The sequence below is a fragment of the Dromiciops gliroides genome, chromosome 1 (genome assembly GCF_019393635.1).
Source record: "Dromiciops gliroides isolate mDroGli1 chromosome 1, mDroGli1.pri, whole genome shotgun sequence".
NCBI classification, from domain to species: Eukaryota; Metazoa; Chordata; class Mammalia; order Microbiotheria; family Microbiotheriidae; genus Dromiciops; species Dromiciops gliroides.
This window is the reverse complement of record NC_057861.1, coordinates 32,417,238-32,431,857: the sequence shown is the minus strand read 5'-3', so window position 1 is coordinate 32,431,857 and position 14,620 is coordinate 32,417,238. Positions and strand designations below refer to the sequence as shown.

Sequence of the window (14,620 nt, the reverse complement as noted above, 5' to 3'; positions counted from 1 at the left end):
ACCTCTTTGCCTCAGTTTTGTCATCTGTAAAATGAGAATAAATAAGAGCACCTATCTCCCTGGGTTGTTGTGAGGATCGAGTGAGATATGTCAAATGCTTAGCACACCTGGCATCTATTAGGTGCTATAGAATTGTTGGCTATGAAGATGGTGATGGTGGTGGTGGTGGTGGTGACGATCCCCTACACTCTCATTTTACAGACAAGGAAAACTGAGGCCCAGAGAGATAGTGACCTGCCCCGATCATATCCAGTCAACATTTATTAACCTCCTGCCTTGTGTCAGGCACTGTGCTAAGTGATAACAATACAAACAAGGCAAAGAGTCCCTCAAAGACTCCCTCGAGGGGCTTACAGTCTAAAGACCATACACCAAAGGCTGAAAAGAAGCCTGGGAATCTCCCCCTCCCCCAGCAGGGTACCTATCTCTAGGGCAAAGTAACTGATGGAAAATGGAGGATTCAGCTGGAGAATTCTGAACCCTCTCTAAAGTCCGGCCTTGGCTGGAGCTGATGGCTCAGCTTCCAGTCCTCTAAGCAGAGAGGAAAGGTAGCTGAGACTCTGTGGGGAATCAAGGCTAGGTCAGTCTCCATGATGATGAGCTTATCCAGGGGAGAGATGACTTTCCTGGAGTGGAACCAAGCAGGGTAGCTGCTGAGAAATGGAAAGAGAAGAGGAGGCAGAATTTGAACTCGGGCCCAGGCCTTCTGATTCTACATCCTATACTTCTCTCTATCATGGCCTACACTGGACTTTCCCCCTACCTGCAGTTTCCCTCCTATACTTGGTGACATCTCCTCTCTAAGCTTCCCTCTAACTCCCTATTTCTAAGCTCTCTCCAGGTTTTCTCAGGGCGCCCCCCACCCTCCCCACATCCTTCCCTCATTCACCCAGGAGCCTTCTCAGGGCTCCCAGCCCCACCTCAGTACCCCCCCATATGGCTCCTCCCCTGAGTATGGGGCCAGCAGCTCCTGCAGTGACTTGTTCCCTTCCCTGCCCCATACACCCCAAGCATTATTTCTGCTTTGCACACACAGCAGCGAGGCCTCCAACTGGGCTGATGCCTGGGGAGCTTGGGGTCATCGAGGAGAGAGCTGGGCTCAGCTGCTGCCCCCATCTCCTCTGGCCTGCCTGGCAGGGATCCACATCTCTGCTACAGAGAGGCCTAGTGGGGTCGTGGCAGGTGAAGGACAACAGAGGAAAATGGCAGGGATGGGCTCCTCTCTGGCTGCATCCCAGTCTGAATCCCCACCACCCTTGATTCTCTTAACAGCAGTCCGGCACTTTGTGTCCTACATCACCTTCCACGGGGTCATTGAATCCAGAGCTGGAGGGGCCCTTCAGTGCAGTCATTTCTAATCCAACCTGCTCATTGGTCCTTGATGCCCTATGTGTCTTTGGTCTGGTCAATAATCATAATAATAGTCCTGATGCTGATGACACTGACATGAACATAGCCCTTTTATTCACATTGGATGCCTCCAGGTGTATTAATGGGTATCAGCATCCTACTTTGACAGATGAGGAAACTGAGGCTCAAAGAATTGAAGTCATACATTTGCCCTATTACAAGTGTCAGAAGCAGAATTTGAATCCAGGTCTTCCTGATTGCTAGTCCCACACTCCACCATATGGCCTCTCAGTAATTATTAAGATAATAATAAACTTTTTACAGAGGACTTTGAAACTTCCAAGTCACTCTTTTATACACTATCATTCCTAGCTATAGCCCTGTGATGGAGGGGATGTAGGTATTCTCATCACTGTTTTAAAGATTGGGGAAATCAAGGCTCAGAGGTGAAAAGGATTCACTCATAGTCACACAGCTAGGAAGTTCCAGAGGCAGAATTTGAACCCAGATCTTCTTGACTACAAGTCCCATTATGCACTATGAAGGAAGGCACTGCTTCATATTTCCATAAAACTTTAAAATTAGCACAATGCTTGCCCGAGAACAAGATTATAAGATACATCTTGTGCATATTTTTATCCTAATAGTGGTAGCTATGTGGCACAGTGGATACAACATTGCACCTGGTAGTAGGGGAAGACCTGAGTTCAAATCTAGCCTCAGACACTTTCTAGCTGTGCAGATCATTTAACCTCTGTCTGCCTCAGTTTCCTCATCTGTAAAATGAAGATAATGATAGTTACTCCAGGGTTGTTGAGAGGATCAATATTTGTAAAGCTCATGGCAGACCTTAAGGTGCTGTAGAAATGCTAGCTATTATTATTCTTTTTTTTTGGTGAGGCAGTTGGGGTTAAGTGACTTGCCCAGGGTCACACAGCTGTTAAGTGTCTGAGGTCGGATTTGAACTCAGGTCCTCCTGAATCCAGGGCCAGTGCTCTATCCACTATGCCACCTAGCTGCCCCAGTGCTAGCTATTATTATTAATTAATCATTGGGGAAACTGAAGCCCCAAGAGATGTAATTATTTGTCCAGGGTCACAGAAGCTATTGAGGTTTTTTTGTTTTTTGGTTTTTGGTTTTTTTGCAGGGAAATGAGGGTTAAGTGACTTGCCCCTGGTCACACAGCTAGTAAATGTCAAGTGTCTGAGGTCAGATTTGAACTCAGGTCCTCCTGAATCCAGGGCCAGTGCTTTATCCACTGCGCCACCTAGCTGCCCTAGCTATTGAGTTTTGGCTTCAGGATTTGAACTAGGTTATTTGATTCCCTCTGAACCTATCCAACTGTTCTTTTCCCATCACTGCCCTGGTCCCACTGTGTTGTAAAGGGAAGAACTCAGTCTTACTCTTGTACATTGTTCAGTGCCTTGAAGAAGATATCCGATAGACACCAAGAAATGTTCATCGAATCTGTGAATGTGTGGGTAGAAAATTTAGGCTTAGCACCTGTAGAAATCACAGAATGTAAGCTGCTGCAGTCAGTTAATCAGCAAGCATTTATTAAGCCCAGACAGTGTGCTAGGCCCTGGGGATTTGGGTACAAAGAATGAAACAACTCCTGCTCGCAGTGAGCCTCCATTCCAATAGGGGAGACTCTAAGCAGCACCGTATGCATCTCTGCCCTGATACTGCCAGTTCCTAGCATAGCACCTTGCACATGGTGGACATTTGATCAGTGTGTCCAATTGGGGGTATACAGGACAGGCAGCTTGGTCTGTTAGCTAGAGAGCCAGGGTGGAGGTCTGGGAAACCTGGGGTTCGAGGCCTTACCTAAGCTTCCTTTCTCCATCCCGTTCCATTGGCTGCCTTCCATGCCTGGGCCCTCCTGACATACATTGACCTTCTCCTTCAGGCTTTCCTGGATTCCTTCAAGAATCAGCTTAACACCCCCCCCCAACCCCCACTGCCCTGCCCATCCCCCTCCCCAGTCATCAGTGCCTTCCTTTGAGATGACTTGCTGTCACTCTCTGGTTCTTTGTATTTTAGAGCTGTTGGCACGCTGTCTTCCCCATTAAAATGGGAGCTTCCTGAAGGCAGGGCCCATGTTTCTGCCTTTATGATCCCAGCACTCAGTTGTGATGCCCAGCACAAAGTAAGAGCTTAGCAAATGACTGTGGAACATTGACTAAGAGAGTTGCTGGTGGCCTCAGGCACTGGAAGAAAATGAGCTTCGGATGAGGGTAGATGGATTTTCCCGTAACGTTCCTAATGGAATCTCCAGTCTAGCCCCCAAATGCAGACAAGTGCTGGACTCTCTGAGCCAGATCTGATGAGAGGGAGGTTCAAACAATGCTCATCCCCTCCCTTCTTTCCCTCTACTGTCCCGAGTCTTTTGTGCCTCTTCCGACGATGGAATTGAGCCCATTCTGCTTCCCCTTCCTTTCCTCTTCTCCCAGAACAGTCCTTTATTTTTCACCCCTTAAGTTGTTTGGTTTTTTTTTTAATAGCATCGCATCAAAAAACGACCAGATTCTCTCAGCTGTGGCACCTGTGAGGCCCTGCCTCCCCCCAGCAGAGGAGTCTTCAACCTGTCTCAGAATCAGGGCCTCTCCTTGGCCCAGCAGACACCCAGAGGTGGGTCCTCAGCAGTCATCCCACCTTTACTTGATGCCCAGAAGTGAGATCTGGAGGCATCCCATTGACTTTTGGCCCACCCTCACTGTTAGGAAGTTCTTCCTGGCGTCAGGCCCAACTGGACTCCCGCCCACTGGGCTGGGCAAACGCGTGCCTTCTCCCCTTTGTCCCTCAGCATCCCTACCTGTCTTAGGAGCATTCTCCAATCAGGAAAAAGCATGTTCTTTGAATGCAGCCGGGGTTTCAGCTGCCTCTCCTGGAGACTTCTACCTCTAAGAAAACCAAGAGTGGAAAAGAGAATCATGCCCAATACTGGTTGTGACCTGGCTTGAGTTTTCTTTTGTTTTGTTTTTTTTTTTTTGGGGGGGGGTGCTAATAGAAAAGGACAATTTGAAAAAAGAAAAAAGAAAAGGACAATTTGACAGGACTTTCTTAGAAAATGTAGCTTTTTATTTTATCATCTGTAGTTTTATGAAGAAATTGAGTCAGACAGAGGTTAGGTATAAGGTTGTATAGTTAGGAGCTCTTATTATTACTAGCTGTGTGACCTTGGGCAAGTCTCTCAGCCTCTCTGGCCCTTCTGTGTAGAATGAGGGGCTTCTGAGGTCCCTTTCTGTTTCAATTCTGTTACCCTGCTATGCCCAGGAGTCTCCTTGGGAGCTGCTTTGTGAGTTTTTCTCTTCCCCTCCCTGCCCCTGCCCCTGCCCCTGCCCCTGCCCCTGCCCCCACTCCCACTCTAAGCCCAGCGTGTTACTGTCCAGGGAGCCATATCAGGCCTGAGCATCGACAGTGGAGCTGGATTGCATCTGGACCGATTCCATCCCCCCAGTTGTTACGAGCAGCAGCTCGGCAGTGCCTCGCTCCTAAATTCGATCAGTGACGTCAAAGCGTATCTAATAATGGAATGAAGATTAAGTCCTGTAAACTCAATCCTTTTTGTTGTTCCTCCGAGCTCCGGTGCCTCTCATTCTTATCCTAATGGGCTGTCTCACCTGCCAGGGGATTTCAGTTTGTTCGATTTATACGTTAATACCTACATTTAATGATCTTCTCCTGCCTTTCCTTTTCACTTCTGAGTGATGAGAATGGCTACCTTCTCTCTGCAGTGCCTCTGGGCACCTCCCCATTCCCTACCCCCACCCCAGGACTTGGCTCTTGGGCTCCTGTGCCTGAGCCCAGAGAAAGGCATTGATTTACTCAAGGCCACAAAGCAGGATGGGAGCTGAGAGTTTCCCAAGCACAGACCTAGGCATGCTTGGCAGTGGTGCCAGCCTCACTTTAGTGTAGAGGATCTGGCTGGGTGGGCATGATCTGGTGCCTTGCACCTCCCCCCCTTCCGCCCCCTCCACCAGTGTTACTTCCCCTTCTGCCCCCCACTAGTATTATTTCTCTAATTGTCTTGCTGGAGGCTCCCATGGCCAAAAGCTAGCGTAGGGCTCGTGAGTTCATTCACACAGATTCCCTTCCCAACTCCTCTTTTCCCTTGCTGCTCTGGGAGCCCGTGACGGCTAGCCTGAAATGGTCCTAGAGATTAAAGCAGCAAGGCCTTTCGGGTCGGGCCCATAAGATGGGGAGCAGGGCTTCTAGGGCTGTTCAGCCCCCCACTGTATTCTGCCCAGTATTGGCTCGGGAACTCCAGTTCCCTAAACAGTCCCACATCCTGTCTCTGAAGGTGAGTAGGGGCAGGTTTTGGGTTCTACACACACAAACCCCCAGTCATCCTGTGACCAGAGGCCTTGACTCGGGTGATTGGAGAGTACCAAAGCCTAGTGAATTTCTCTCTTGTGTCTCCAGGATCCACCTTCCCCTATGGTCACTGACCTTCACGTCCAGAAGAGTGTAGATTTCCTCTGGGGATGAATGGGTTTCCCATAGCGGTCACTTCCCTTCCCTGGGGTCTCAATTTCCCCTAACAGCATCTGTCAGTGAGTCAGTTAATAAATATTAAGCACCTACTGTGTGCTAGCCAGGTTGCTGGCACATAGTAGGTATTTCATGTTTATTGATTGTCAAATGTGCAGATTAATTAATCGACAAACGTTAATGAAACTAGGAGATCTTTAAGTTCCCCTTTGAGTGAAGAGACTGCCATGGTAGGGAGCAAACAGAGTTCTGGTCTTGGAGGTCAGAGAGACCTCGGGCCAACACTTCCCAGCTATGTGATGCCAGTGCCTCAGTTTCTTATTCCATAAAATGAGGGGAATAACACCTGAAATACCTATCTCACCGGTTTATTGGGAGGCTCAAATGAGACCATGTTAGAACTGGTTTTTGACAGCTGTGGAGGGATATGTAAAGGTCAGATTTGAGGATGTTTTGTGGTCCAGACTTGTGACTTTGTTAGGTGTGGGGACCTTCTGGTATGGAAACTCCACCCACTCATCCAGATTGGCAATTTGTCTCCTAATTTATAATCTTCAAGAGATTTCTAGGATGAGGAGAAATGAGGGGTGTGCCCAGGGGCACATAGCCAGTGTGTGTCAGAGGGACTGTGGGGTCAGCACCAGCCCCTGGTGGGATTCTCCTGCCTCAGGGCTTCCTGGAGTGGTCTGTGACCAAATCTAGTGCGTGCTGTCCTCAGCAGCTCCATACCTGGAAGAGGCCTGAGAGTGAGGGGAACGGGCTGGGGGAGAGGAGCCCCTGGGAGCTCCCTGCTGCTGCCGCTGCCGCTGCCGCCGCCGCCACCGCTGCCGACTTGTGTTCCAGAGCATGCCCAGAAAGCTCCCCTTGTGGCAGGTCTTAAAATACAAGCCTGTCTGACCCATCACGACTCCAGCAGGGACGGGATGAAATGCATGTCTGACTCTCCCACCCTCTCGGAGGATAATGACATCGTCTGAGCTCGCAGAGGTCCCGACTGCTGCTGCCACTGCTGCACCGCTTCCTTCCTCTTTTTCCTTCTTCCTCTCCTCCTCCTCCTCCTCTTTTTCTTTCTCCTCCTCCTCTTCCTTTCCCTCCCCCCTTTCTCCTCCCTCTCTTTTCCTCTTCCTCCTCCTTTCTCCTCTTCCTCTTCCTTCTCTTCTCCTCCTCCTCTTCCTCCTCCTTCCCTTACCCAGGGGAGCAGGACCCTAGGTCTCTGATGCCCCCCCAAGATTCTCCTGACTTTAACAGGTAGCTGCATAGCAGTTCCTCTCAGAGCAGAAGTACGATGGGTTGGGGGGTGGGTAGGAGGATCCACTCCTCCTGACCCCTCCCCTCACCCAGCCTCTCCTGCCTCTGATGTCTCCACTCTTTTTCAGGCAGCCCACAAGCCCTCTAACTATTAGCTGATCAAAAGATTATTGAGTTGGGGACAGCTAAGGTGGCACAGTGGATAAAGCACCGGCCCTGGATTCAGGAGGACCTGAGTTCAAATCCAGCCTCAGACACTTAACACTTACTAGCTGTGTGATCCTGAGCAAGTCACTTAACCCCTATTGCCCTGCCAAAAAAAAGTTTGAAAAGATTATCGAGTTGCTGAGGGGACAAGCAGAGATAACTTACAGAAACACAGTTGGGGAGCCAGCTGTGATGGGCATTTTCACAGATCCACCCAGCCTGTCTCATGAAGTGTACCCTGCTTTTGGATATAGTGGAAAAGTGAAAACAGCCAAGAAAGATGTCTGAAAAGTCTTTATTGTTGATCCCTGCAGCCTGGGGCTCCTTGCTGCCTTGGATCTGGCCTCCAGGGTTGATGGGCGGCCACCTTCTCCTACTCACCAACTGGCCTTGGTGGCTAGTACTGCCTGGTACAGGTCTCTGGGGCTGGGAGGTCTGGCAGCTGTGTCCTCTGCCCTTCCACTAGGCCCAGGGGGGTTCTGAGGTACAAGCCTCAGTGGTAGAGATCCAAACGAATGCCTACTCTGTCCCAGCCACATGCCCCATCTGCTGCCAGCTCTTTTACCTCCAGGGACTACATAGAGCATCATGCACGGCATCTGCACTGGCCAAAGCCAGGAATCCATCTTGGCCCTGGGACCAGCCCTCTGGGCCAGGCTCACATTCCACCCTTTCCATGAAGCCCCTTCCCAATTTTTCTGGCCCCTATTTCTCAACCCCTCCTTTGAAGTACACAGCCTCGATTGTCCAGAAGCATAGATTTAGAGCTGGAAGGCCCCTCAGCAGCCTCAGCTGCTCTCCTAAAGGACCCCCCCACCCCAATATAACCAACAAGTAGTTGTGTGACCTCACTCTGCTCTCCAAGGAAGGGGAGCTCCCCACCTCCTGATACAGGCTGTTCCACAATGGGATAGCTCTCATTCTTAGCAAGACCTTTCTGACTTTGAGCCTAATCAGGCCTTTTCTGCCGTTCCCCTATCCCCAGGGTCCTCTGTCACTGAGCAGAGCTAGGCTCACCCCTCCTCCACAGGACAGCCCAGAAAGGCTTGAGGACAGCTGTCATTGACCAGCACAATGGAAAGATCCTTGGATTTGGAGTCAGGACCTGGGTTCAAATTCTGGTCCTGCCATGCATTACTTATGACATTGGGCAAGGTCGCCTCTCTAAGCCTCAGTCCCCTCGTCTCCAAAATGAGATAGTTGGACTCATTGGTGTCTAAGGTCCCTTCTAGGTCTAAATTCATGATCCTCTGACCTGAGTTTGAATCCTATCCCTGCTATTTGCCACTTCACTTGACCACGGGAGAGTCCCTGAACATCTCTCGGCCTCAATTTCCTCATCTGTAAAATGGGCTAGATTGGGCTAGATGGACTCTCAAGTCACTTTCAGCTTTAGACCCTTTTTCCCCTCCCCCCCCCAATTCAACAGATATTTATTTGACTCCAGTGTATGTAAGGCTCAAAGTAAAAATGGGCACAGTTCCTCCTCTCCCCCCACCCCAAACCTCTGCGCCAAGGAACTCACAAAGTGTACACAAGTGATTGTACATTAGAATGAGAAGAGCATACAAGGGGAAACAAGAAGGGTCCTTTCTCTGGAGGAATCAGTCAAACTCTCTCCCAGGTGATGCTAGACTTGACTTGGGGAAGAAAAAAAGACGTTTATTCTTTTAATTTTTTGATCTATTTGATACTTAGGTCACCTACATTTCCCAAAGTTTCCCACTTCTTTCCCCTCTGAACTCTCAATCTATGATCTTGTGGTCATCCCCTTCCTACATCTTTCCTTCTCCAGAATGAAATATCCCTTGTTCTTTCAACCCATCTGCCTGGGGCCCAAACCCATGGGCCATTGCCATCCTGGGTGTCCAATCATTTGCTTAGCCCCCATCCTTCCTGAAGCCTACCCAGGGGTGGCCAGCACAGGCTCTATGGTGTACAAGAGAGCGCTCACCTTGTTCCAGCAGGTTCTGCCCCCTTCTCTTTCCCCTCTCCACTGTCTCAAGTTCAGCCACTCTGACTTTCTAGGGCATGTGGCCGTGCCTCTGAAGTGATGATTCTCCCATATTTGAACAGGCCTGGAATGACTGGCTCACTCCTCACCTCCACCTCTCAAAATCCCCACTTTCCTTCAAAGCTCAAATCAATGCCACCTCTTATGTAAGCCCTTTCCTGATGACCTCTACCTGTGACCACTGCTTACTTCCCCCTAAAAAACCTTTTATTCACACTCTTATCCTGTGTGCTTCATTATTTCATGGTATATTTATATGTGTTCATGTTGTCTGTCCCCCTCCCCTAATAGAATGTAAACCACTTGAGGGCAGGCACTCTTTACCACTTTGAATTCCCAGCGTCTAATATAAATCCTGGCACAGAGCAGACTAGCAGTATTAAGCACTTACTATGTGCCAGGCACTGTGCTAAGTGATTGGGAATACAAAGGAAGGCAAAAAACAGTCTTTATCCTCAACAGGGTCATACTGTAAGGTGGGAGGTGGGGAGAGAGGGAGGAGAGTAGGATGGGAGAAAGGGAGGGAGGGAAAGAAAAAGAAAGGGAGGGAAAGAGAGAGGAGGAAAGGAAAAGGAAGGGAGGGAGAGAGGGAGGAAGAAAAGAAGGAAGGGATAAAGGGAGGGAGGGCTATTAAATGTCAGACACTATGCTAAGCACTTGTGATACAGAGAAAGGCAAAAGACAATCTGTATCCTCAGTGAGCTCACAGTGTGAGGTGGGAGGTGGTGAGATAGGAAGAAAGGGAGAGAAGGAAGAAGAGAGGAAGAGAGGGAAGAAGGAAGGGAGAGAGAGAAAGGGAAAAAAGGAAGGGAAGGCTATTAAGTGCCAGATACTGTGTTAAGCACTGGGCATACAAAGAAAGGCAAAAGTCAGTGCCTGTCCACAAGTAGCTTACCTTCTAAGGGAAGAGACAACTTGCAAACAAACAAGCTGTAGACAGAGTAAATTAGAGAATCCACGGAAGGAAGGCATTAGCACTCAGGGGGATGTGAAAAGAATTCTGAGCTAGGGTGGTTTTAGGGCTCTTGTGATTTGGTTGGTATCAGGAGCTCCCTGGTAAGGACACCCTCTCTACCAAGGCAGATCTCTACCTTTGCTGCACTGCCCAGATCATTGGAAGGTTCAGTGACTTATTTCCCCAGGGTTACCCAGCCGCCATGTGTCAGAGACAGGACTCTACTTGTCCGCTGACTCCAGGGCCAGCTCTGTATCCGTTATTATCCTCAGATCTTTTGGGAGGTCGTGGTGTATCATTATCCCTTTTCCAGATTGAGTAACCCAAGGAATGAGAGCCTGCTTTGTAACCACAAATGTGAAGATAGGCAGACTATGCCCTAAGGTTAGCCTGGGCAAACTGCCTGGTCTCAGACCTTTTTGAGGCCTGCCCTTCTCTCTCTCTCTTTCCCATGCCCATGCCCATGCCCAAGACACTGGGCTGTGAATTCGATCTGAGTTATTAGGCTTGTCTTGGCAGCAGAGAGAAAGCTGAGCTTGTGCAACCCATTATTTACCTGTTCCAACACATGCCAACAGGGGTGGAGGGAGGTGGGAAAACTGGAGAAAAGCATCTGCCATTTTTAGCAGTGAAGTTAAATTCTGCAAAGCTTGGCAGGTTCTTTTTTTTGACTACCCTCTATCCCAGCAGCCTCTTGTTGTGGAAGGAGCCTGGGGCTGGGCACTTGGGTTCATATCCCAACTTTGATACTTTACCAGCTGTGGGACTGTGGCAAAATTTCTTACTTTTGCCTCTTAGAACTCCACTTTCCTAATATGGGAAATGGGGATAACAATTCTTGCATTATTTCCCTCCTGAGGTTTTGCAAACTGAAATATTCTTCTTCTGTTGAATGGGTCTATTTAAAAAAGAAATTTCTGGTTTTGGCAGAATAGCAGCATGTCTTAGAAAGCTGACCTCTCAGAGTCAGCAAGACCTGGGTGCTGGTCTTATCTCTGACACATATTGACTGTATGACTCTAGGCAGATGGGGCACTGGATAAGAAGGCTGGATCTACAGTCAGAAAGACCTAGGTTTGAATACAACCTTAGATGCTAAATAGCTATATAACCCTGGACAAGTCACTTACCCCTTCTTAGGTTCAATTGTCACATGTAGTACAATGGAGATAAGAGTACCTTTCTCCAGGGACTATTTTGAGGATCAAATGAGATAACATTATAAAGCACTTTGTAAACCTTTAAGTGCTATATAAATGTTGTTGTTATTATTATTGTACCTTAGTGCTCTGGCAACTCTCCTAACCTTTTTTTATGTCAGGGATCCCTTTCTCAGTCAGAATTGCTTTTAAATGCAAAAATTAAATATGTAAGACAAAAATAAAATACATAGGGACAGCTAGGTGGCACAGTGGATAGAGCACCGGCCCTAGGTTCAGGAGGACCTGAGTTCAGATCTGACCTCAGACACTTGACACTTACTAGCTGTGTGACCCTGGGCAAGTCACTTAACCCCAATTGCCTCACCAAAAAAAAAATACATAAGGAAAACAATTATGTTGAAATACAATGATCACAATTAGAAAAAATTCACAGACTCCTGTAGACTATTATCTGCATTGATTGATCTGTCTTGGTAGCAGGAATTTTATCACCTGGGAGTTTCCTCTACTAGTCTATCCCTATCTTGCTATTGGCACAAACTCTAGATGTCCAGATAATTGAAGCTTCCCTTCATGACAATATTGTGCCTCCGTGCTTGGCTTGTGATCCCTATCCTCAAACTCATTGTCTTTTTCTTCTTTCTGCACTGGAGGTCTCTAGTGAGCAGCAAATACAATACTGCTTTTGTTTCTGCATCTGTTGATCTTTCTTCAAGTGATTTCCACTTGTCTGCTTCCCCAGAGCTCAGAGCTTCCTGTCAGGTCAGACCACTCCCCTAGACTTTCTCATGAAGACCTAATGTTTAATAGATGGCATCTGTGAGATGGAAATTGGACTCAGTTGCTTTGAGGTTCTGGCATCCAGGATTAGTTCCTTGATGTTTGCCTGAACTAATTTGGTTTTCTGTCTTCTGCCTTCCAGGCTGGTCCCCATGCCTGGAATGCCCCTCCTTTATCTGCACATCTTAGAATTTCCTTCTTTCAAAGTACAGTTCATATCCAACCTTCTTTCCTGGTTCCCCTTCCTGTTGGGATTCTCTTCAACTAATTGTGCATATACTTATCTATTTACATGTTTTCATCCTCCCTCTCCCAGCCTCCCTGGAGGATGGCTGGTAGCTAGAAAACTTGCCTTTTTGTTTTGTTTTGTTTTGTTTTGGTTTGGTTTGGTTTTGTTGTGGTTTTTTTGGTGAGGTAATTGGGGTTAAGTGATTTGGCCAGGGCCACACAGCTAGTAAGTGTCAAGTGTCTGAGGCCAGATTTGAACTCAGGTCCTCCTGAATCCAGGGCCGGTGCTTTATCCACTGTGCCACCTAGCTGCCCCAAAACTTGCTTTTTTTGCTTCAGGAAGACTTGGGTTCAAGATCTACTTCACATTCACTGCTCTATGATCCTGGACAACTCAAATAACTTTTCTATACTTGAGGCAACTCTCTAAGACAGTAGGCTGCCAGCCTACATTAATAAAGATTGCTCCCTCCCTTGGAAGTTCTCTACATCATTGAAAACAATGGTCTGGTTCACCATTCTCCCAGTCACCATGTGGAGATGTAATAGTCTTTATTTTATCTGTTGAACCAGCACCTAGGACAACTGCCCCGGGATTTTCATTGGTTCAGGGAACTCCCAGGTGAGGAAACTCTCTCTTCCAATGCTGGTTGGCACCCAATTTGTGTCCCGCATCCCTCTTAGAGAGTTGCCTTGGGGCAACAGAAGTTAAATGAGTTGCTCAGGGTCATACATCCTGTATATGTATCAAAATGCTGGACTTGAACCCAAAACTTTTGGACTGCCTATCCACTAATACCACACTGTCTTCCCTAGCTCCTAGCACCATGACTGACACAGAGTAGGTACTTAATACATTTTTGTTGGATTAGAGTGTTTTGTCTCCACTTTTGTTGGAGGAAAGTGAGTGATGCAAAGAGGTTGATTGACTTGCTTGGGGTTGCTTTTCCACTGCAACCCACCATTGTCCCCCACCCCTGCCCCCAAATCAGAAAGTGATCCTGGCTCTCTTTCTCTCGTCTGCTCAGGAGTCCTCGATGAATTCTGTCGTGAATCTTTAAGGAGTCTTCACGAGAAGTCCCCAGATTGCAGTTCCCTTGAGACGGGAAGGCTCGGACTTCAAGATGCTAATAAAGGAATACCGCATTCCTCTTCCGATGAGCGTGGAGGAGTATCGCATTGCCCAGCTGTACATGATACAGGTAGGTGACCCCCACCCCAGGGGCCAGAGTCAGCCTCTCAAAGCTAAGAATGCTGCTCATCCCCAACCTAAGACTCATTATCTCACTGGGTACTTGGGGGTCGCTGGGGGCAGGAATTGCTGCCTTTTGTCAGATGAAGACTCTGACCATAAGAGATGGAAGTAGATGAAGAGCTGGCCTTAGCATTGGAAAGCCATGGGTTCAAATTCACCTCTGATGTATTCTGGTTTAGTGAACTTGAGCAGCTCGGTTACTGTCTCACTGCCTGGCCAGCTCTCTATGACTACAAAGCATAGCGGGTGCTGCTCTGCGTGAGTGGAGAAAGTTTGTTCACTGCAAGTTCCCTACACTATTGAAATCTGGTCTGGATTTTTTTTTTGTTTGTTTTATGAGATATTTTATTTTTTCCGTTACATGTAAAGATAGTTCTCAACTTTTGTTTATACATGCTTTACAATTTCAGATTTTTCTCCCTCCCTCCCCTCCCTCCCCCCTCCCCTAGACAGCAGGTAATCTGATATAGGTTATATCTATATATATCTATACATATACATATAGATATATATATACACACACATATATATACACATAATAACATTAATCCTATTTCTGCATTAATCCTGTTACAAGAGAAAGAATCAGAGCAGTGATGCAAAACCTCAAAATAGAAAAAAAAAACAACAGCACCCAAAACAAAAGAAATAATATGGTTCAATCAGCATCTATACTCCACAGTTCTTTCTTTCTTTTTTTTCTTGGATTTGGAGATCCTCTTCTATCATGAGTTCCCTGGAACTCTTCTGTACCATTGCATTGGTGAGAAGAATATAGTCCATCACAGTAGGTCAACACTCAATGTTGATGATACTGTGTACAATGTTCTTCTGGTTCTGCTCATCTCACTCATCATCAGCTCACGTAAGACCCTCCAGGTTTCTCTGAACTCTTCCTGCTCATTGGTCTGGATTTTTAAAAGCTG

The 14,620-nt window shown here is 47.6% G+C and overlaps 1 protein-coding gene across 6 annotated transcripts in view; it reads left to right on the top strand.

Annotated features, from left to right (window-relative positions):
- Positions 1-14,620, top strand: part of PITPNM2 (phosphatidylinositol transfer protein membrane associated 2) — a 284,066-nt gene that overhangs the window by 171,758 nt on the left and 97,688 nt on the right. For all 6 annotated transcript variants that reach the window (XM_043978373.1, XM_043978374.1, XM_043978369.1 and 3 more), the window contains one exon: positions 13,468-13,641. In XM_043978373.1, the coding sequence (XP_043834308.1) occupies positions 13,564-13,641 (78 nt within the window). In that variant the 5' untranslated portion in view covers positions 13,468-13,563. The remainder of the gene's footprint in view (positions 1-13,467; positions 13,642-14,620) is intronic.